This window comes from Neopsephotus bourkii, unplaced genomic scaffold (assembly GCF_033783945.1).
Source record: "Neopsephotus bourkii isolate Nb327-2 ecotype Australia unplaced genomic scaffold, CSIRO-AGI_Nbou_v1 NB_1663, whole genome shotgun sequence".
In the NCBI taxonomy this organism is placed as follows: Eukaryota; Metazoa; Chordata; class Aves; order Psittaciformes; family Psittacidae; genus Neopsephotus; species Neopsephotus bourkii.
The window spans coordinates 2,733,011-2,756,260 of record NW_026902137.1 but is presented as its reverse complement, the minus strand read 5'-3'; the positions used below and the strand labels follow the sequence as shown (position 1 = coordinate 2,756,260).

The following is a 23,250-nucleotide window of genomic DNA, read 5'->3' as shown; positions in this document are numbered from 1 at the left end:
CTCAGCTGCAAATAATTTTCACCTGAGAGCACTGCTTGCTTCTAATGGATAATAATGGCACCAGAGGAATATGATCTTCTAGATTTGTACGTGGTTTTGTGTCTGAGCCCGGCACAGCTGCTCACTTCACACTGACATACAGACCACTATCGCTCTGTAGGTTTTCTGCTCTTTTAATGTTCACCTCTCCTCCCCAGAAGCTGTCTTTCTAATTATTTTCTTTTCAATGCATATCCCAGGTACTTTGCCAAGAAAATGCAAGAAAGAACTGCTGGCAGTAAAACTACGAAACAGACCAAGTAAGCAGGAGCTGGAAGACAGGAATATTTTCCCAAGGAGGACAGATGAGGAAAGACAGGAAATCCGGCAGCAAATTGAAATGAAGCTCTCGAAGTAAGTCTTCTAAGAAGAGGGGGGAACTTCCCTTTACAATGAAGCGTCCTGTGGGTACTGACAGATGAGACACTGTCACCCACCCCCAAGTCCATTTCCTGCATATCAACCACTTAAAAAAAAAGAGAAATCTTAACTACCTCTTCAGTCAGGATTCCCTTGATTCAAATTAAAAAAGTCAGAAGTTAATGTGGGAGACAAAATTCTGCCATATCTACCTTCAACTCCACTGCAACAAAGGGCAATGGAGCTGGTGAAGGCTCTTGAGAACAAGTCTTAGGAGGAACAGCTGAGGGAACTGGTGGAGAAAACAAAGTTCAGGAGAGACCTTATTGCTCTCTACAACTACCTGAAAGGAGGTTGTAGTGAGGTGAAGGTCAATCTCTTCTCCCAAGTAATAAGAGACAGGACAAGAAGCAACGGCCTCAAGCTGCACCAGGGGAGGTTTAGGTTGGATATTAGGAAAAGTTTCTTCCCCAAGAGGGTGATGTGATCAGGCTTTGGAACAGGCTGCCCAGGGGGCAGCTGGGGAGCCACTGTCCCAGGTAGTGCTCAAAAAACATAGGCTAGTGGTGGCCTTGGCAGTGCTGGGGTACAGGTTGGACTTGATGATTTTAAAGGTCTTTTCCAACCTAGTTTATTCTATGATTCTATGATGTAATCAAGATATTGAGGTCCTCCAGAAAGGCTAATGCTTTAACAAAAATAAGAATGGAATTATTCATTAACCTGGTTTTGCTTGTCAGCACTAGGTGAATTTGAGGATAAAGGCAATTGTTATAGCTGCATATTTATTTGAACAAAGGAAGGCTGCTGTACACAATGGTGGCTACATTTCTGCTTTAGTGAAGAAGCAGGTTCAGCAGCACTGCCCTCACACAAGTAAGGTGCTTGTTCAAGGCCAGCAGCAGGGACAGAAGGGATCAGTTGGTTTTGATCAGTAACCAGGGCAACAGGGTAGAGCCAAGAGAGAAATGGCATTACGGTGGCGTGTAGCCTAAAGCAAAGATTTATGGTAACTGTGAGGCTCAGACTGCACCATTTGGGTTTTGTTTGTGGGTTGGTTTTTTTGAGAGTTACATTTGGATATCTGCAAACATGAATATTTTAGATGAGACAAAGTGGTTTGTTAAATAATCTGTGCCATGCTTGCCCACACTGGGACAGTGAGCACTGCTCACCGCCAAAATGCTTGCAATCAAATTGAGAAACATGAATAAAAGTTCATTTTCAAGGCTTATTAAATATTAAATACTCAAGCCTCTCCTGAAAGAAACATTTATTGATATTTAGACTAGCTCCATTCATGTGTGTGCATTTGATTAAACTTTACCACAGGGGACAGGGAATGAGAAGTATGCATATGGATCAAAGCAAATAGGCCAGAGTTTATGGAGGAAAACACCACTGCCATAGGCACACTTACCCTCAGCTAAGAAATGAACTCCTGGGTGAACACTGACAAGATTTTGGGTGCACTTCACAATGCTCCTGCAACACTGGAGATGAGTAATCACTTTCCTCCAGTCTCAGTGACTGCTGTTTATTCTTTGAAGCATGGTAGCACTTAATACCCAAAGAAGAACAGTGCATCATGCCAGTGACTGCCCAAGACAGAGGAGATGACAGTCCCATATCAGTATGACAGTCCCAGTACCCATGTATATCCCATGCAAGTAGAGAATATCACATTACGATTTACATTATATTCCAAGGAAGTGCGGGCAGAGTAAATCATAGATGTGCCACATTAATGCCCATTGTCTTAGGGAGGAAAATCAATAGACCTTGACCATGGCCTTGACCATCTCAGCCTTGCAAATTTTCTGTGTTCAGGTCAGGGAAATATTTCAAGCTGCACTTCAATACTGTGAATGCCAATATTCTGGCCAGTCAGTTGCTCCTGAAATGTCTTCATAGGTCAGGACCTTAATTTTATGGCTCTAAAATATACAAAAAATGGTTTCCACCCCACTACATCCCTAAAATCAAGTTCAGCTACCACAGATTATTCACTGATATATCCAGCCTACCTCGTATTACTGAGCTGCTGAGGTCACATCTCTCTTCAATACAGTCTGACTGCTCTTAGTTTGAATGTCTAATGGAATCACAGCTAAAAACGGCTTCAAGTAGCATAACTACGGGCTTTAGCCTTTTCATTTACAATTTCTCTTGCTTAATAAGAATCCTAAAGAATTATTTTAAAGGAGGCATATATAAATTCAAGTGTCAGTACCAGGACTTAAAAAGGGAACTGCTCTGCTGGTGAGGAAAACTGTTGGTCATTACTAGGAGCTGGGAAATGTATTCTCTATGGGTAAATACAGTGAAGGAAGCCTCAGTAGTGTCTGCTGTGGCCCTATGAAGCAATCTTTGGTACAGGCCATTAGTCTCACTGGTAATATCTACAGGATGGCTAAAAGCCATTTTTGTTCCAAGCAGAGGAAGACAGGCTTTCATTTAGCAACTTCCTCCCAGAATGTGGGAGATTCAGTGCATCTCGGGGAACAGACGGTGCAGAGATTGCTAGAATAGCCAGGAATGGCAAAACAGATTGGAAGCAATTTCCCATACAACTTCCAGCACATATGTGCATTGGCAGAGCTCAACTCAGCTCTTAACTCATCCAACAGAATAGAACATGATCGTGCAAACAACCTCAGGTGGTGGATGCATGCAGAAAAATATTTATACCAGGAAAAGTAAGCAAGTGTCCAAAAAGACAAAAAGTAAAAGTGAGTATTGGTAAAGGCCAAGGACTCAAAGCCCTAGTGATATCCCTCTGGAGTTTCTGATTGGGACTGACAAGGTCTCACTCCACAAAACCCAGACAACCACAGAGTTCCCACTCAGAGCACAAACTGGCAGTAGCATTGAAACATAACCACTCTGGAAAGAGAGAAACTCTTGGATGAGATTTTATGCTCTTAAAATTAATTCATTTTACTGATTCTTGTGCAGCATAATCTCTTTGTGACAACTTGGAAGTCTACCACTAAGGAATCCTAAAAGTTCTGGTGTGAGGTACTGGTTGGAAAATGGGATCCAAGAGAAATGTCTGCTCTCTGGATGATTTTGCAGCTACCTATGCAGACAAGAGCACATTGCTGCTGCTGCTGCTGCACTGGTAACACTGGTAACAGCCATGTGACTTGCTGGCTTGGTTCTGAATCCACATGTACCATCATGCTAGAGACCTGTACTTTAGCACAAAAGAATAATGTCCAGGCAGATTAGCGAGTAGCTATTCAACAGCTGGCTGCATGAGAATGGCAATTACACAGCACAAATACATAGGCAGTTGTTTTCAAGATCAATATTTCTCAGTATATTTGTACATATTTGGAAGCTCACTAGCAAATTGCCTCAGTCCCACAGTCCTATACTCCGGAGGGAAAGCTGTGCTGACGTATATAATGTGCAAAGTATACTGAATAATAGCATCTACGTAACTTCAAAAATGGAGAGACAAAAAAGCCCAACATTTTTTCAAAAGTGTTGCATTTTTCAATGGTTCTGGCTGTAATATATTGCAATGGTAATTGTGAACCTGCTGGAAAAACCAGCTTTCTGCTATTGTGCTGACGAGTGTTTATGCAGTCAAGGCTAAAATCCTTATTTTTCTTCACTTTCCCATTCATTCCATCACAAAAGAGAGATTGAGGAATTCTGTTATATCTTTTGAGCCAGATTCTACATTTCAGCAGTGCAAGACCACTGACCTCAGATTCACCATTGACTGACAGCAGTGCGAGTACAGATACAAATATTCATTTATGTGCATTGCTGCTTTTGAAAAGTGTATTTCCCTATTTCCTGCTCCCAGCCAATTCAGTCTCCCACTTGTTGCCATGGAAACAAGTACGTCTCCCTCCTCCTCCATCCAAAATGGCAAGATTGCATTTTCCCCAGATTTGCCTTTCCAGTAGCGTTTCTCTTACTAATTCACACTTCCCCAGTGCCCCAGGCATAGTGTGCACTGGCAATATTCTACTGTGCATTAGGCAACAGGGCTCTCAACAGGTCTTGGTTCCCATTATTATGTGTTGGGAGCACAGATAATAAGCCCTCAATGGAATTCCATGAATTGAGAGCTCTTTGTGTCAAGAGGCAGAAGAGACATTTGCAAGTACGATTATTTGCAATACCTGTTTTTTGCCTTACATACTCACTTTGTTCTAGAAACTGAAACCTGGGGGAGTAAAATGGTTGCTAGACTGAAGAGTGACACAGGAAAAGGCTGTTTAATTAAATTTGGTATCTGATTGCTTAGAAAGTTCATGTTTGAGCTGCCTGGGTGGCTCGTGCTTCTCTAGTATGCCTTGTATAGCCACAGTTAAAGGCACTCCACTGTTACTTAGTGTTTCAATGAAAACATGAATTCCCGGAAAAGACTACACTTGTAATTTTCACTCCATGTTCTTTTTCACTTCCTTGCATATTTGCATAAGTAGACACGATGCATTAAGCAGCACTTAAAGGATTATGGAGAGAGGAATTCAGGTACAGCAATGTAGGCATCAAAGGCGTCAGACAGGAAGAATGATGCTTTTGTGGACACAGAGCGGAACCAAAGCTCGACTACCTAAAACTGATCTTTACCACATTGAGAATGTTGGCATGATTAAGTGGATCACACTGGGGAAAGGTATCTTGGCATTGTATTATGAAAAGGAGGTATCTTACTCAGTACTTTACCACATCTGGAAATCTGTAGTTCTAGTGCTGCCCTAAGGTTCTTGGAAAGGCATTTTGAGTTGACTTACCCAGAAACTGCAGATGTAGCTAAATGCACACCCAGATAGACCCTGGCTTGCACCTTGGCCTCGTGTAACAGAGCGTGAAGTTCACAGTGGAGACTAAACAATACCAAGCAAACAGCACTTCAGATTTTGCAGCCTAAAAGCAGAAAGCGTGACAGCTCAACACTGAGCAGTCATAAAGGAAAATTCTACCTATCAACGAAACAAAAGCTGTGCCATGGTTCAAGAACAGCACGTCCAGTGCCACATTTTCACAGAAATGTCTCCATTCAGCTTTGCACTGAAAAGGCATCAGCCCTCCAGACAGAGAGATTCAGTGGGAAACTGGACTGAATTCACTGAACTTTGGGGAATATATGATTTGATTTTGACCAAGAAAGGGGGGAAGGCGTGTCTACAAACTACTAGTAGCCCTAATGCAGACATCAAGTAGATACTGAAGTGAGCCCAGTTTAGAGATAAGCCTATGTTCACTTGGAGACTATCAAGGTTTTTTGATACAGCTCTGACTGTGCTTAAACTCACACTTTTTCTGAACTAGAAGTCAGGGAACTGCCCTGATTTCACAAGGCTGGGAAAACTTGGCACAGATTTATTGCAGAGCCAGAAAGGCAGGAGCAGGCACAAAGAAAAGATCAGCTCTCATCTCTGATGTTATCTGCATACAATTCAAGGCATTTCACTCTGATTTGGCAGAATAATCCAGGTAACCTTGTCACCAATGCTAAAAATAACCCTGGCAAGTGCAGCGATGGGAGTGTGTGAAAGCCTCAGCTCGTGCATGAGGCAGGAGCTATATATAGAGCTAGCATTTAATTTCATGCCTGTGTGTGCAAGCCAGGGGAGTCTCCCGCTCTCCCTGCTCTATGCTAGCAGAAAGAGGAGATGCTGGCAGCAGGGCCAGCTGGGGGTTGCTGTGGGAGACTTGCATGTGGCAGTGGGATTTTATTAACAGCTTTCACAGTGCCCAAGTGCATTTGAAACCTGGTGCTGTGTGGGGATTTGGGATTTTCTTAATCTTTTGTCCCTTTTCTGTTATGGGCTCAGCTTTTCAGGCTACAGTAAAGAAAAACATTGCAGGGGATGGGAGAAAGATTAGAAAAATGAGGGAGGTGCAAGTGATAGCTGCAATTTTTTAGAGTTGCCTCCAGGATTTAGATGCCTAGACTCCATAGGCATTATTACTCCCTATTCCTTGGTGTCAGGCAGCAACACACAGTTGGAAACCCTGTTTTGTACCCACTGACAAACAGTATTGGTCTTACAATTAAGGATGCTGAGATTTAGTGTCTGCTGCCAGAGGTACTCTGAGACAGTCTTCAAGGATAAAAATCAGGGGGAAAGAGAGAAAGCTCAAGTTATGTTAATGTCTCCAAGCAATTAATCAGTTTAGCCTCCTGTTCACATGGCTTTTCAGGTCCAAGGGAGCTGCAGCACAGCTCAAATACTTGCATTAAAAGGGGTTCAAGTACATCTCAATCTGCTTTACCTTGACTACCTTGTCCCTTTAGGACTGAAGAGCCTCTGTTCCCTTTTAGGTATTACACTTGCAAAATAGAATGAAGTTCACTAAAATTGATCCCTGTCAGCAAGTAACAAGCCCTGGTTGTAACAGACCCTCCAGATAACAGCTCTTTAACCAGAGCTGCTTATTGCTTCAGTAATGAAGCACAGTGCATGCACAATTAATTATGGAGCACCTCAGCAGCTCTGGGCAAGAGCCATGATCTGCAGCTGAAACAGAAAGAGCAATTTGCTGTCTCAGACCAGCCCACAACATGTTTGGCAAGAATTTTTGGACACACTAATTCATTTATAAAGGACTGCAACAGGGAGGACTTAGTCCTGCATGTTAGCTTCGGATTTCAACAACACGCACATGACTCAAAGCTGCTTTCAGTGCAGGTTTGTATCACTGAGGATTCAGCGAGCATCTCCTGTTAAGCATTGGGCATTCACTTTGTGCAAACACCGGAAGTGCCGTTGCAGAGGGCAGATACAACTGCCTCGGGACAAGTTTCACATGTCCAGGGCAGAGCTGATGAGAGATTGTCTTCTGGGAAGACACTAACTCTTTGTACAACTCTGTTTTGCTTCTCTGGCTCCAGTGCCATGACCATAATCAAACATGTTTTCCAAGCACAGCGAAGGCAAGGGCAGCAGGTCATGCACAGCAGGGAAGAGATGAGCAGAGCAGCAGGTGTAAACAGAGAAAGGAATATGGAGGGCCTTTTCTGGGACACAGAGTCAATTCCTGGAATAGATCTTCTAGGATAAGTGGCACATATGAAACGAGAAATAGAAAACAGCATCAGGGTTCAGAAAGCTGTAAGGTGCCACAAGGGAGCATAATTGTGTGAATAAACTTACAGGAAAACTGCTAAAGCAGATATCACTAAATAAGGAAAAAACATTTTCAGGAAGCAAACAGTGCACTTGTTTTGCCCTGACTAACCGCCTCCCGATAGCAGCGTGTGTTCAGGCTCAAATCCTCTCTGAGAAGTGAGACACCTACAAATGCCTTAAAAAGCTGAGCCCAAGCTCTGCCCAGTGACAAGCAGCCATAAGTCAACCTGGAAATCTGGAGAAAGCCAATAATGCTCTGTAATGCCTCACCTTACTCTGGATTGTGATTCAGGTTCTTAAGCTACTTTGGATCTGCAGCACAAGTAATTACAGGAACAAATTGCTTTAATTTAATTTGTGCAGCTGAATCAGTAGGGACCATTGACCAGCACCCCCAAGTCCTTCTCCACAGGGCTGCTCTGAATCTCTCTTTGCCCAACCTGTAGCCGTGCCTGGGATTGCTCCGACCCAGGTGTAGGACCTTGCATTTGGCATGGTTAAACTGCATGAGGTTGGCATCAGCCCACCTCACAAGCGTGTCAAGGTCCCTCTGGATGGCATTCCTTCCCTCCAGCGTATCAACTGAACCACACAGCTTGGTGTCATCAGCAAACTTGCTGAGGGCGCACTCAATCCCACTGTCCATGTCAGCAACGAAGATGTTAAACAAGACCGGTCCCAACACCGATCCCTGAGGGACACCACTTGTTACAGGTCTCCAGGTGGATATTGAGCCATTGACAACTCTTTGTGTGCAGCCATCCAGCCAGTTCTGTATCCACTGAGTGGTCCATCCATTAAATTGATGTCTCTCCAATTTAGAGACAAGGATGTCATGTGGGACAGTGTTGAATGCTTTACACAAGTCCAGGTAGATGACATCAACTGCTCTACCACTGTCCATCAGTTCTGTAGCCCCATCATAGAAGGCCACCGAATTGGTCAGGCAGGATTTCCCCTTAGTGAAGCCATACTGGCTGTCACCAAGCACCTTGTTGATTTTCATGTGCCTTAGCATGCCTTCCAGGAGAACCTGCTCCAAGATTTTGCCAGGCACAGAGGTGAGACTGACTGGTCTCTAATTCCCCGGGTCATCCGTTTTCCCCTTCTTAAAAATGGGGGTTATATTTCCCTTTTTCCAGTCCTCGGGAACTTCACCTGACTGCCATGATTTTTCAAATACAATGGCCAGCGGCTTAGCAACTTCATTCGCCAGCTCCTTCAGGACCCACGGATGGATTTCATCAGGACCCATGGACTTGTGCACATTCAGATTTTTAAGATGGTCTTGAACCAGTTCCTCTCCTACAGTGGGCCCAAGGTCTTCATTCTCACAGTCCCTGCATCTGCCTTCCAAGACTTGGGTGGCGCGATCAGAGACTTTGCCAGTGAAGACCAAGGTAAAGAAGTCATTCAGAACCTCAGCCTTCTCCAAATCCTGTGTAGCTAGTTCTCCCGAGAGCTTCCTGAGGGGGCCTATGTTCTCCCTATTCTGTTTTTTATTTGCTATGTACCTGTAGAATCCCTTCCTGTTATCCTTAATATCCCTAGCCAAGTTTAATTCTAACTGGGCCTTAGCTTTCTTGACCTGGTCCCTAGCTTGCCGGACAACATCCTTGTACTCTTCCCAGGCCGCCTGTCCTTGCTTCCACTTTCTACAAGACTCTTTTTTCATTTGAATTTTTCTCAGCAGCTCCTTATCCATCCAAGGAAGTCTCCTGGCCCTCCTGTTGCACTTCCTTCTAGTTGGGATGCAACACTCCTGAGCTTGTAGCAGGTGATCCTTGAATATCAACCAACAGTCTTGTGCTCCCCTGCCCTCTAGGGATATAGCCCATGGAACCTTACTAAGCAAGTTCCCGAAGAGGCCAAAGTCTGCTCTTTTGAAGCCCAGGGCAGTGAGCTTGCTGCACGCTCTTCTCACTGTCCTGATGATCTCACATTCAACCATCATGGTAGCAGCACTTCCTATTTGTGGGGATAGTCACTGGTACTTTTTTGTGTTGGTTTACACCTGTCAATGAAATTCAGCAAGCAAGTTTTATGCACTTAAAGCCAAGCCCTTACTTCACTGTAGTTGAAACAGAAGCAAGACAGGATGGACGCTGTATATCCAAAATGCTATGAACTGGTATGAGCAAAATCCCAGCCAGAAAGGCCTTCAGCTGCAGGTTTGTCAGTTTTAACATACTTAGTTTCTGACTTGCCACATGAAAGTATCTAAGAACAAAAAAGAGAGAGGGGGAGTTTTGGTGTTGGGCTGGTTCTCTTCCCCGCTTTTAAACCTAGCCAAATTTATATGCAGACTGGGTATATAGGAGTTTCACTGTAACACTTGCTGGGAATTGCTGGCAGAACACTTGAATAGACAGAATTCACTTCTCCCACAAAATTTCTAGTGTGGCTTTTAGTCTGCGGAAAGAAAGAGACAAAAGTTTTCCTATTGTGTGGTATCACACCTGCACAGGCCATACCTCGAGGGTGTATGGCGAGCACCATAGTAACATGTTATCACTGATTTATGGGGCAGTGTTGTCAGGAGTCATCTTTGCATGAAGAACCTGAGCAGGTTTTTGGACTCTCTTCTAAGAACTGCCTCATCACATGTGATCCAAAGAAACTGCAATTCATACAGTGCAGTTGCTGGTGTTTCAAATGCTGTTTGAGTTACTACAGTTTCCTCCTGTGGCTCTGAGAACAACTTCTGTAGCCTGGTTCATTCAAGATCTTAATTCCTCCCAGGAATCAAAGCCTTGGGCTTACTGCTTTCATAGAGGAAAACTGGGTCAGCCTAGCACAGTTTCTACCTTGCTGAAATAACCTTACAGAATGCAAGAGGGGGTGAAAAATGAAGGAAATAAATATAGAAAATAGGGAGGGGGAAGGAAAGAAAGGCATTGATTTTTGTCAAACACTGTTTAATAGTTATTGTACAGTCTTAGGTAGGACTACATTTTAATTATTGATATATATTTGTGATTCTATTGCCTATGCCCACCTGGCAAGCTGCAGTTCTATAATCAGGTCTTGTGAGGGTTTTCCTGTTATTTGTGTAGCATGGAAGCTGCTTGGGTCAAACAGAGCAGGGCAAGTTTCCTTCAGTGGTCAGCACACTTCTTTGACCTCTCCAGACTATGCAATGGGTTTTTTTAACCCTGGAAATCATTCTCATTTACTATCTTTTTCTTTAGTTGTCACATGTAACAGATCAAAAGACAAAAAAGGACTCCCAGATTTATCAAGCCATGCTCAAGGATTTATGCAGTGAAATAAGGAAAAAAACAGACACCTCTGGAGGTTGAGGACCTCCTTCTGTTCAAAGTCCACTTATGCAGAGAAGTGTATAAAGGCAAATAGGAAACACACCTTCTCAAAGAGCCAGTGTATTGGTAAAATCTGAGTCTCAAATCACATTAGAAACAGGTTACTTCAGTCTAATTAGTCCATTGTTGTACAAAGATGTGACAGGTATTTTGTTAAAATTATGTAAAATACCACTAGGCCAAGAGCAAACACCAGGATAAAACCATCACTGCCCCACTGTTGAAGAAAGCCCTCAGAAATCAAGACTACATGATTCACAGATGAGCAACCATTGTCATTTGCTTGAAATTATCATATTAAGCAAACTAAATTCTGGATGAATTAATACTTTATTAGTTTTTCAGAAATCATGTTAAAAACAATTAAAAAGCCAGGATGTCCCAACAGTCTCTCCAGGTAACAGCTGGTCTATTGCAAAGGGATCAGGCTTAAAATTTGAGGGGGTCTGCAAAAGCCATGTTCTGGCCAGGCTACACTGAGCCTTGTATTGTAATTCTCACAGGGAGTGGCTACGGTACTTCCAACCACACCCCAACAGGGGAAAAATCCTCCTCCTTAAGTAAAGGTTAATCAAACCACTACTAATGTGATGAAGTTATATTTACAGTCATCATGCAATTAAGTTTAAAGAAAACTTTGCATCTTGTTTACAACACACAGGAAAAAGATAATGGTGAACAAGAGGCATGTGGAAATACCAAGCTTAGGTCTACAAGGATGGTTAGAGCGGGAAGCTCAGTTTAGCAGGGACTAGCTGGTGGACTGGAGGCCCAGCATTCAAATGCAGGATTACCTGCAACTTGCTGTGCAACAGTTGCCATGAAAAAAACATGCTCCAAAGCTTAGAAAAGCAGTGTATGATGGAGCTCATCTGCAGAGAGTCAAGGGCTGTTCTAGCCTTGAAGTTACTCCCACCTTACACTGCTCTGTTTAGATTACTCTTATCCTAGCAGTCAGAAAACAACTCTAAGGAGACACATATGTGTCTCCTTAAAATTGAATCCTTTCCCAAGAATATGGAGAGATCACAAAGGTTTTCACAGCCTTGTACTTTGACAGTAAAGGACGATGTGTGTTGCACCACAACAAATCATAGCAGTAATATCAAAAGCAAATGCTCAGGTCAACAGCAAATGTTACATAATTAAATTCTTATGTTTATTCAACCCAGATTTCAAAAGGTCAGAATTTTCTGTCCTGACTGAAATTTGCCAGCAACCTCTATTTGGATTTACATCACCAGAACTAAACACAGGATCCTAAAAGGAACTAAGGAGAGCGTAGAAAGCTTTGGGGAAGATTAGACAGAATCTGAGGACGTTTTTTAATTCAAATCCTCTCTGCATTTCCATGTAGGTTAGCCTGTTGGTAACATTTAGTGTCACACTTTGTGGCATCAAGTGACAAGTCATACTTCTCTTTCAGCCCAATTTAAAACCAAAGGAAAACATAATCACTGAAATGCTATTTGAAGTGGGAAATTAATAAATCCCTGGTGTGTCTGCAAGCCTGGTTTTTCAGCCAAGACACTTTGCCACATTTTCCTATTCTGTATGATAGGGATAACCCTATAGACCACCTCTGCAGAGATCTGCTGGTGAAACAGGTAAACCACAGATGATTATTCCTGTTGTGACCAGGAGACTCACACTCCTGCAGGGTGCTTGGCCACATCTCCAAGTTGGCAGTGAAATCTCTCATTTCACCCTGAATGCTGACAGCAGGAACTCTCTTTGCATTGAAAATCAACAAATAACTCAAAAGATTAAAAAAAAAAAAAAAAAAAGGAATGCAATAAAGAAGCAGGATTCAGAACATGCTGCGGGCAAAGGCTGGCCAGCCTTGGTTAATGACAGCATGAGGGCGAACTGTTGGTCTAGCTCTGTGCTGAAAAGTACTGCACTAACAATAGCATGCACAAGAGAAACAGAAAATAGTACAACAGATGGTGATATGCTATCTGAAGGCAGGGATATCCCATCCTTTTGGAGATGCTGTGTGGGTGAGTGACAGGCAAGAACTAGAGAGTACTTGTGTTGCCAGGAAGAGTGTTCCCAGAGAGATCCTTGCAATTTGATAGCAGGTGTGCAGTCATACATATGGTCCCAGCCAGGACCGTCTATTCCAGAAGAATTTGGAACTTTAGGAATCACTGTCATTTAGGGATTTTTTTTTTTTCTTTAGGGATTACACAAAGCCATGAAAGTGCTCCACTTTCCTTGACTGACTTCAGTAATTAAGAAGCTGTCCTTTGGCATGAAGCCTGACATTCCAACCAGACTGCAAAGTGCAGCAGCATGCCCTCTCCTGCTAGGGTTTGACGCTGCTGGGTTAGTAGGCTCACACAGCTTGATACCACCAGCTCTGGGCTAAATCCTTGCTATTGCTTTATGCAACACTTTGCAGTGGCAAATATGCCTGCAGGTGTTTATTTGTAACTTCACAGATTGCCAAAGGGTCCTTTATATACTAATACAGGTTACAGGGAATAGAGAAGTAACTTCTCCAGAGCTCACATCTCATGGGGAAACTCTCAGCAGTTTGTATCCAGAGCAAGGACAGCCATTCCCAAATTATTTCGTTTTAAATGAGGGGGTGAAGGAGAATTTACATATAGCCAGCAGAGGCAGGCTGACAAGCTATGCATACCAGTATTTCTTTGCTCTCTGCAAATCCAGCTGTGGTTTCTTCCAGTGACCCAAATCCCACAGTTGTACAACTGCAGTGGCATCTGTTAATAGGAGCAACTGTTTGTAGATTAAGTGGATGGTATTGCAGGATTTTAATGTTAGCTGTGCAACAGGGAGCATCCTAGCTCAATTCAGGACATTTTGGATGCTTCCATCCATGTACTGCATCTCTGAGGGACTCTGAAATGCAGCTAGTGCTACAGTGCAACTGGCATGTCTTTCTGTCCTCCTGTTCCTGTTCTGACTGCAGTGGCTGAAATTGTGTTCCTGGCTGCCTGGGAAGTTGAGTTATGAGCCTACAGACACTTCATTTCTCACAGGGTCAAGGCTGGCTGGGAAGCCAGCCTCAGCTCCCTGCAGGAGATCAAGCACAGGCACTGTATTAGGCATCATTTGTATAGTGAAGCTAAAACCTAACTTCTTTTTTGTTTCTTTTTGTACATATCATTACCCAGGAGTATACAACTGTTTCACTAGGAGCGTTGGCTCAGTAAAGTGGCAGTCCCCACCACTGAGCAAAGGTTTGCTTCTGGCCTACTTGTGATTGACTAGCAGAGTCCCTGCTGTTGCTCAAGCAGTTTCTATCAGAGTTGATTTTACTATCATTTCAGCAGTGGCAGGTGTCTTTATTTAAAATAATATAATGGTAATACATACACAATAGGACAGAACTAAAACCATGGGAATTATATGATTCCTCCTGTTTGCTTGTTCTGAAGCATCAAGCCCACAATGTTCTCGATTTGCCTAAACCAGAGATACATAACACTGTTGGGTTTTTTCCTGTGGGAACACAGGGCTCCAGAGTTTTACTCCTGCTTCATAAATTAAAAAAAAAAAATTATAAATAACCTATTACTTTGTAATGAAATATTATTAACCATTTTCAGTGACGTGCAGAGTGTGACCCAGGTCATAACCAGCACATGGTTTCACCTGAAAGACCTTTCAACATACATTTTAATACACAGCCTTGAGCCCTCATCAGCCTTCAGCAGAGGAGCTGCTCTGGGAGCCTGCACCACTCGTGCTGTTATCTGAAGAACATGTTCTTTCAGCAGTTTTTCTTGCTGAGCTATTTTTGGCTTGAATGTATTCCCCAAACCAGATCTTTGCCCAGCTGCAAGGCAAAGCAGAAGCAAGAGCAAGTTGTAGAGCTGCTCATGCTGACACTGCTACCAAAAGAGCATGTCTTTGGTTAAATAATTGGTTGTACTTTTGTCACGCTAATGACTAAATATTGCAATTCTCCTGCAAACAGGGTAGATTCACTATGTAGCAGCTCTGTTAAACCACAGAGTGGGGGAGCAGATGGGAGAGCAGAAAGATCCTGTTCTGAAGTAAGCAGCTATTACATTTACACCCTAATATAGACACATTAATTCTTGTATATTAACTAATATCTGAACTGAAAATGGAAACCCTTATGTTATGTCAGTCCTGGACTGCGCCACTACATCCTCCAAGAGCCCTTAACTGCATGTTGAGAGAGGTATGAAAGCAAAAGCCTCCTGAAGGTGATGGAAGGATGCTCAGTATCTTCACTGAGATTTGCAGCAGGCCTTTGAACTGAGAGGCAGGCTCTGCTCTCCAGCTGTGTCTGGCCTTTCTTCCTCACACATGGAGAAAACTATGAAACCAAAGGTCAAATGCAGTGGGGCTTTCACAGGTGGTGAAAACAGTGATTACTGTAAAGCCTTTTCCATCTGAATCCTCTCACATAATTAGATCCTAGCTTTGTTGGTGTATTTCAGCCCCCACAGTGATTATCACCAAGTAACACTCTGCAATAGCAAACCTGTCACAAGGATGTAGGTCATTCATGGACAGTGGGTTATGATACAAGGGTCACCCTGGGCAACTATGTAGTATTTATTCCAGATGAAATCTGAACTCCTCATTGCAGGGCTTATATCACAGAAATTATAATGATGGACAACTGTAATTGCCTGGAAAATGAGTGACAACATAATTAACTGAAACTCTTGCTTATTTCCAGCCTTGAAAATCCAGCCAGAACTAAAGGCCAAACAAATGAGTAAGATATGTAATTAAGGCAATGTACACAGCCTCTGCCTTTATCCAGCATCTTTTACTGGACACCCAAAGGCAGTTTTCTTAATTGAATGCAAGAAATAGACTATGGAGGGACATAGACACAAATATTGGGCACTGAAAGTAAACGTTTTTGCATGCAACTCAAAAAATCTGTCATACCATCTCCCCTTTGTCATATTGCTCTATCAAAGAATGGCAGCTGCTACTCTTTCCCTGTTACGAGAAACGCTGGCACATCACTCGGCTACCACTTTTTTACATGTTCCAGAATTACCTTGGGGTAAAACAAGTTTGTGTCTCAGTGTCTGCCTTCTAATTTTGTATAGACTGTAAAAGGCAAGTCCCTCCTACCAAGAATTTACTACTACCCATAATTGTACATTGCCAGCAGTACTGCACTGCCACAGTGCAGCAGGGGAGTGACTCAAAGCCCTGGCACACATCCTTATCACAGCTACTTATAGGAAGGATGAAAATAAACTTCTTGTTGAATTGAACATGATGTTCTGGTAATAGAGATGCCAATTTAAGAGGCAGAGCCTTTGCCTCCTGATAGGCAGAAGACACAAGCTGGTTTATGAGAAGCAAGCACAAGGCACTCCCATTTCTTCTCCCCTTGCCTGGACTGGAGCTCTCCTGTGAAAAGAATACTGCCCACTCCCTTCCCAACTCTAACTGCAAAACTACCTGTCACAAGAGACAATCAATGCAATTTGCTGCTGGCTACAGCTCATTTACTGAAAGCTGGATTGATTGCTCACTTGTCAGTCCAGAGTCCACAGGCACATGCACGTGTCCAAGTCTACCCAGACCATCCCTCCCTTCACAGAAGATTATCAGAATCACATGGATCTAACTAAGTAAAAGCAGAAACAGGATTCCAAAGTCTGTCTTTTGGCTTTAGCTACAAAACCATAAGAAAACCAGTTTTATGACAATCGTATATACAGATACCATGCAACAGAATCTATGCAATATTCGGGAAACAAAGGAACACATTTTGGGGACAGATAAGAGAACCCATGAACCAAGAACATGAGGTTTTCTGCACTGGATTCTGCACTAGCTAGAGTCTGCCAGGCAGGTGAGACTGCAGGCTTGTAAGAGGAGCTTGAAAGGAAGGACTGATTGAGGTGTGGGAAGTCAGCCTGGCCCCTTATGCATATAGGTGGGCTGTTCCAAATTTGTGTCTCATCAGCTGTTCTGTGCCCATACCTGCAAGCCCACAGCTTGATGTGGCTTTGCTGAGATGAAGTTCCCACAACAGCCAAAACAGACACTGCTAAGGTGAACTATGAGGACAGAGAACTTGTCAGCATCTCAGCTTTCAGGACATATTGATGCATTGCCTGTGTGATAGCAGACCCTAGGATCCTAGTGACATGCAAATCCTCAGACTGCTGAGGGCTCAGAGTCACCTGTAAGTCTACTGCTATCAACCTTGGTGTAATGCTGGTCCACAGTATTAATTCCCTTGAAAGTGAAGGAGACAATCAGGCTGCATGAAGTAAGTATTGATCCATTGATCAGGAATCACAGGCATGTGTGAGAGTCACTGGGCTCACCAGCATGTGCCCTTGCTCCAGAGGGATGAGCAATTAGTGGTTTCCCCCTTGAAGCTGACTCTGGCATGTGTACTTGTGCAGGTGTCAAACATGTTAGTTAGCAAGACCTCAAACCAGGCCCTCCTGGCAGAGGGCTGCAGCTTGCTCCACCAGACCAGCCAGCAGAAACCTCCTCACCTACGGGGCTGGTGGGGGCAGCACTTATTATTCCCTGGGAAGCCTGTTTTTCTACAGTTACACACCACACGTGTACGTCAAGGGAAACCGTCAGACACGCATAGATTTATTGCTCCTCTCAGAGCCAGCATGGAGTCCTTGTGCACATCACAGCATACCCATGTGCACATTTAATGGGGAAAATAACCTTGAGGCCATGTGCAGACTGTCAGCACCTGAAGTACCCCGAGACCAAGAGCGCACATGGACATACCTGCAGGGTGTTCTCGGGGAGAACCACAGGTGACTGAGCTACCCTGCAGCAACCTGTGCCTCCAACCCTCAGAGTAACACTGCAGAGGACACAGGAGCAGGCAAAGCCTTCAGCTTCTGAGAGATGGCAGCCTATAAATTTATCCAGTTGTCTTTCTGAACCCAAATTACTGGGGAAAACGTTCTAAATGTAATCTGAAAATACCCCCAGCACACTCCCTGAACTGCAAACAGCTGAAGAACACGTTGTGCTTGAAGATTTTTGCTTGCTTTGCACAGAATAACATTAACACAAAACCTAACTTTTCTGAACTTAAAAATAGCTGTCCCTGTTAGTGTTGTATCATCCCCACCAATATATGTCAACTGCTTTAGCATTGTGAGAAAACATTCAGACTTTGGTCTCTACCCAATCTCAGGGCATCACTGACACAGGTCAGCAAACTCTCTCTGAACTGTACCAAATGCTGTTTACAGGGAAGCCACACTGGTGCCTCAATTTCTGCTTGGTTTTCCTGAGTCCCTTTCCCTGGGCTGAGGTGCTGCCAGTCCAGCTCCACTTACTATGCTGTTGGCATCTCTTGGTTTAAGCTAATGGGGAAGTAAATTCCTGGAGTGGATACACTTAACATGAGATCCTGGCAATATCAATCACAGTCCATGCATTTATACCACAGGCAATCTAGACAAGGGTGGGACTTGCCTTTAAGTTACTTCAGAGTTTGCAAGAAAGATTCAAGACCCATGCAGAAATGGCTGTCCTTGCAGAGGTGCTCGGAAGGAACAATCCTACCCCAGCAGATAGTACAAAAACACTCTAGATTTTCATATTACCCAAGAACACAACAGCATTAATTGGATGTTTTTCTCAAAGGAAGAAATAGATATCAAAAATTAAAGTCAACTAAAAAGCTATAACACAAAGCTATAAAATTGCTATAACACAACAGGTGGTGCACTATGTTAGTCCTCCAGCTGAGCTTACAGTCACTTTACTAAGGTAAGTCCCATACTGGACTGATTCTCTAGATGAAAAAAGCAACAGAAATGGAAAGCACAGGACTCACCTGTCCACGTCCACGTCCACGTCCACGTCCACGTCCAAGCAGTGATTGAGCCTCACGCCCGTTCCTCATTCCCTCCCTTCAAGCAGGCAGGGAAGGCCCAGGCGGAGCCCTGACACCACCCACCTTCAGGTGCAGGAGCTTTGTAAACCCACAGGAAAGGAGCCAGGACTCTGCTTCAAAATGGCCTGCAGCTCTGAAACACAGAATCCTCTTTGTGCGAAGCTTGTGGAGGTCACCCAGAGTCCATAGAGAGCTCATGTTTTAGCCTTTACAAAGGCTCCTTCACACCAGGTGCCTGGTTCATCCTCTGGGATCACACACGAACTCCCCCGCTGCAATGCAATCTGCTGATAATCATTATCCAGCTGGAGTTTGTTTCCTTTAAACACAGGAGAGTTGAGCATCCCCTCCCTAGAGCCTTAGTGTCTCAGTCCCTGCTTCCTGGCCTGTGCTCCCCAGCAAGAGTGTGAGGAGAGCGGCCGCCATTTCCCCAGGACTCACTGCCCGAGGCCATGGCACTGCCTCTCTGCAGGGCCGAACAGCCGCCTCCTGAGGGGACACACTGAGCTCAGTGCACACGGGGTGCTTTCTGGTTCTGTTAGAGGTAGGACTTTATGTTTAACAGCTTCAGAGGATAAACATCCAAAACAGGGATGTGGGAGAACATGCATAGCTGCATGGTGCCCAGAAAACAGCTCATCTAAGCAGAAGCATGAAGTTGCCTGAAACAGCTTCTTACTCACAAGTTCCCTTCAGGAGGCACAGGAGTTTTTGACAGTGCTGCTTTCCCTCGTGCTGTGCTCAGCCACTGACCTGACTGGAGCCCTCAGAGACGGGTCTGTCTTTGTCTTGCTCCGAGCCCTTCTGCAGGCGTTCCGAGGGAAGCTGGCGGTGACAAGGGGGACTGCGGGTCCCCTTCTGAGGAAGCTGAGGGCTGCTGAGCCCCCCGTGGGGGATGAAGCACCTTCCTCCATCCACCCAAAGCAGCTTGGGCAGGACAGGCTCTGCTCCCACACTGAACACTCAGCGGCAAGCAGTTTCTTGCCGTGATGGACAGTGGGGAGGCAGCACGCTTTGCGAGCGGGCACGCTGCTCTCTGGACATCAGGAGACCCTCCTGCAAAAGGGCCTCTCACGTCCTGGTTTACTTATCAGGGATGTGTGCCCCCCCCCCCAGCTCTCGCTGCTCACGGCTGCTTCCGCTCACTGCCACCAGCAGCTATCAGTGGAGGCCGCTGGAGTCCTTCACCAACCCGCACCATTTCCCCTTTGCCCAGAGCCCAGCCACCATGCAGCTCTCACAGCAGAGAAAGCGAACCAAAGGGGGTTCTGGACACAGAGAGGCTTCTTGTGAACAGAAACACCTTGGTAGCAGCTTGTCAGTAGTGTTGCCACTTCCCCTTGGTTGATCCTGACGCTGTTCCCAGCTTCCTGATCGTGTCACAAGTTTGTTTTGAAGAGATTGCACATCTGGTTCCATGATTATGACAAAAACCTTGGAAGCGTGCTGCCTATGTCTGAAAATCTTAGGAAAAAAACCCAATGCCCTCTGTATGTATTTATATGCCTGTGTGTATCTGCACCTTTTCCTTCTGTTGTGGGTAAAGCTGAGGATGTACACAGAAATGTATTGTCTCTGGGCACCTACCATGTATTTACCAAAGCCAGAAGGGAAACAAGGTTTTAAAAAATTAACCATCGTACATATTATAGCTATGTATATATATACGCAAAGAGCATTCATATACACAGACATTCTCATACTGTGTTAATCACTTCGTATAGGCTTTTAATCCCCCAGTTTAAAAGGGGCCTCTGAAGTCTAATGTACAGATTCTGGGAGAATCTATAAATCTCACATGGAAGGGCTGTAATTAAGAATGGCTTGAGAGAGGCATGTGAGCAGCAGGTCAGGTGGACCTTTCATTTGCAGATAAGCTCTCCCACTAAGTCATTCTCTGATTTATGTTATAAAATGCACGTTAATCTCTTTGAAACAAAACCTAGAGAGACTTGTATCATTTCTGAGGCATAAAGGGGAATGAGTGAAGGAGGAGTCCAAGGGTAACAGGAATTGAAAATACATGTTTAAAGCCTTTAGTACGGCATTTTAGCATCATTCCATCATTCCTGTTTCACTTTGAATTATTGCAACATCCATTGCTGGAGTATCCAACTCATTAGTCCAAAGAGAAATCCAGAGACCAGAAGAAAACCTGTAAGTGATCCAAAAGGTTAGGTAGGAAGAACGAGAGTTAGGCTGTGGGTGTTTCTAAGCATAAGAGCTCATCATATAAGTTTTCTGTTGGTCTGAATCTGGTATAGCAGTTGCGATGCTTTCCTGTTGCCAAAGCTGAAAGCTTTCCCAGGGATCTCAGGGAACTTGATTAAAAAAGGGTAAGGAGTTGCATTTATAATTTGGGCTGTTGGTCTGATAATAAAGACAGTTATTTTGAATGAATATATGTGGTAAGGCTTACAGAACAAGGAGAAATTAGTACCACATACTTTTATGGGGTTTTTTTTACAGTCTGGTAACAGTGTCTCCATGTAGGTAAAATGTAGATCTTGTTATAGCATTACCTTATAATCATTCCTTTATTTCCTATACTCGGTAGAAGGATGACTACTGCAGCAGGGGTTTGCAATGTGGTCCCTGCTCTGAGTATTTCTTTGTAACTCCATCTCTGGCTTGGCAACATCTGCTGGAGGCGAGACAATGAGAATCCTTAACGTTGCCAGGATGCGGGCCAGAAAGCATCATAAACTCTTTCCGATCTGCTTGCTGGATTATTACATGAAAGATGGAAAATGCAGCATGTGTGTGTGTGTGTCTGCCAAAGGGAGGGGTTCAGTTACCTGAGATTCTCTGCAGATATTAGCAGTGTCTCATGGGGAAGTCTCATTTAGTATGCAGAATAAAATCGCCGTGGCACTGGTCATATGACTTGAAGACTCAATCCTGAAGCAGCACTACTGAAAAGGGGAGGTGAAACTGCATAAGACATTCCGTTCAGACAGCATGAGGCTGTGAGCAGCACACGAATTTTTGTTCAGCAGGCAGGAGGAGAGCTGCTGGATTGGTCTGCTTGATGTGTACTCAGGAAACCACAGGAAAGCTTTATTCTGGCAAGCCTGCGTTTTGTCAGGATGCACCACTGGTGTTACTAGAAAAAAAGAAGCCCACTGCTACCTGAGATTAAAAAGGAGAGGCAGTGGTAGCTACAGAAGATCACTGTGAAACTCATTTCATAACCACCTTAAATACCCTCTCAAGAGTGAATTTAACTGGTTCCAACTGAATGTCTGGAAAGTATGGTGAAAAGGATGCACATTCTGAGGAAGCGCTTCACTGACAGCAGAGCAAACTAGAGGAGAACTTCTACCTGCATTGCTGACATTTGGGAAAATAACACAAGAAAGCATTCTGGTGTCAGGATTCTTGTGCTTTTTTTTCCTTCCTGAGTACTGGAGAGGAATATTGTAGTCCTCTCCCCGAGGAAAACACTAACCAGAACTCAGAACACTGCAGGCTTTCCAAAGGACAGGCATGGTACAAAATGTGATTTTGGTGTTTTTCCGCAGGCGACTCAGCCAAAGACCTGCTGTTGAGGAGCTAGAAAGAAGAAATATACTTAAACGTGAGTATTATTTTTTTTTTCCTAAAGTATTTTATATGTGTTTGCTGGAACCAGTGGCTGCATTTCTAGAACATAGTATTTTTAAACAGACAAATTAATTGACTAGGATTACTTTCTGTACCTAAAAGTTTCACTTTTTCACATGTCCTAGGTTTCAAATACTGCAGGATTCAGAATTTACAACTTGATAAAGACATAAAATTTAGTACAGAAAAGAGTGACTGATTCAAATGTAGCCTTTCAAGCCATTTTCATTCTGATTACACTGTTAGGGATATCTAAGAGGGGGATACAATCCTAGTGTCACACAGTGCAAAGGGAATTGGACTGACAATTTTCAAGACATGGACAGTCATGGCAAACTGTACAGTGAATACCCCCAAGGCTGAAGTGAATACAGAAAGCATACTTACAGAGGTGCGATACTCCTAACATTTGTTCATACCATTAGAGAGCTTCCCAAAGACAACTCATTCTGAGATATTAGTAGAGGGACAGCTCCAGGCCTGTACAGATACTGCCACAGGGGAATGTTCTCTACATCTCTCAGATAAACACAAGGCAGAAACGTGCAACTCTTCCTAAAGATCCGTGTTGTGGCTTGGGATCAAACAAGTGGTGAACATCATCCCTTTCCTCACAAGTGCTGGGAATCTTGTGAGGAGGTGAGGGAGAGCTTTGGAATTGTCTCCATTATGGGTCTCAGCCAGGAGGAAGGGGAAGACCATCTGCTTAAAGGAAAAGTATCCTGCTTCTGTTATTTTCATGGTCTATTTAGTGTTGAAAGATGAAAACCAGAATAATGTGAATAGTTTGTTTCTCATTAAACAAGCATAATTCAAACCCACATAAGTTTGCCTTACAAGCAGTACTGCCTCTGCTATTTGATTCATTATTTCATGTCCTTGTAATTCACTAGGAAAAAAGTTATCTACATTTTGTCACCTAAAATTTAGTGTCTCAGAACTTTCT

General features: G+C 43.8%; 1 protein-coding gene across 4 annotated transcripts in view; it reads left to right on the top strand.

Annotated features, from left to right (window-relative positions):
• PHACTR3 (phosphatase and actin regulator 3) overlaps positions 1-23,250 on the top strand; it is a 110,763-nt gene that overhangs the window by 80,719 nt on the left and 6,794 nt on the right. For all 4 annotated transcript variants that reach the window (XM_061375678.1, XM_061375679.1, XM_061375680.1 and 1 more), the window contains exons 8-9: positions 240-393; positions 22,223-22,278. In XM_061375678.1, the coding sequence (XP_061231662.1) occupies positions 240-393; positions 22,223-22,278 (210 nt within the window). The remainder of the gene's footprint in view (positions 1-239; positions 394-22,222; positions 22,279-23,250) is intronic.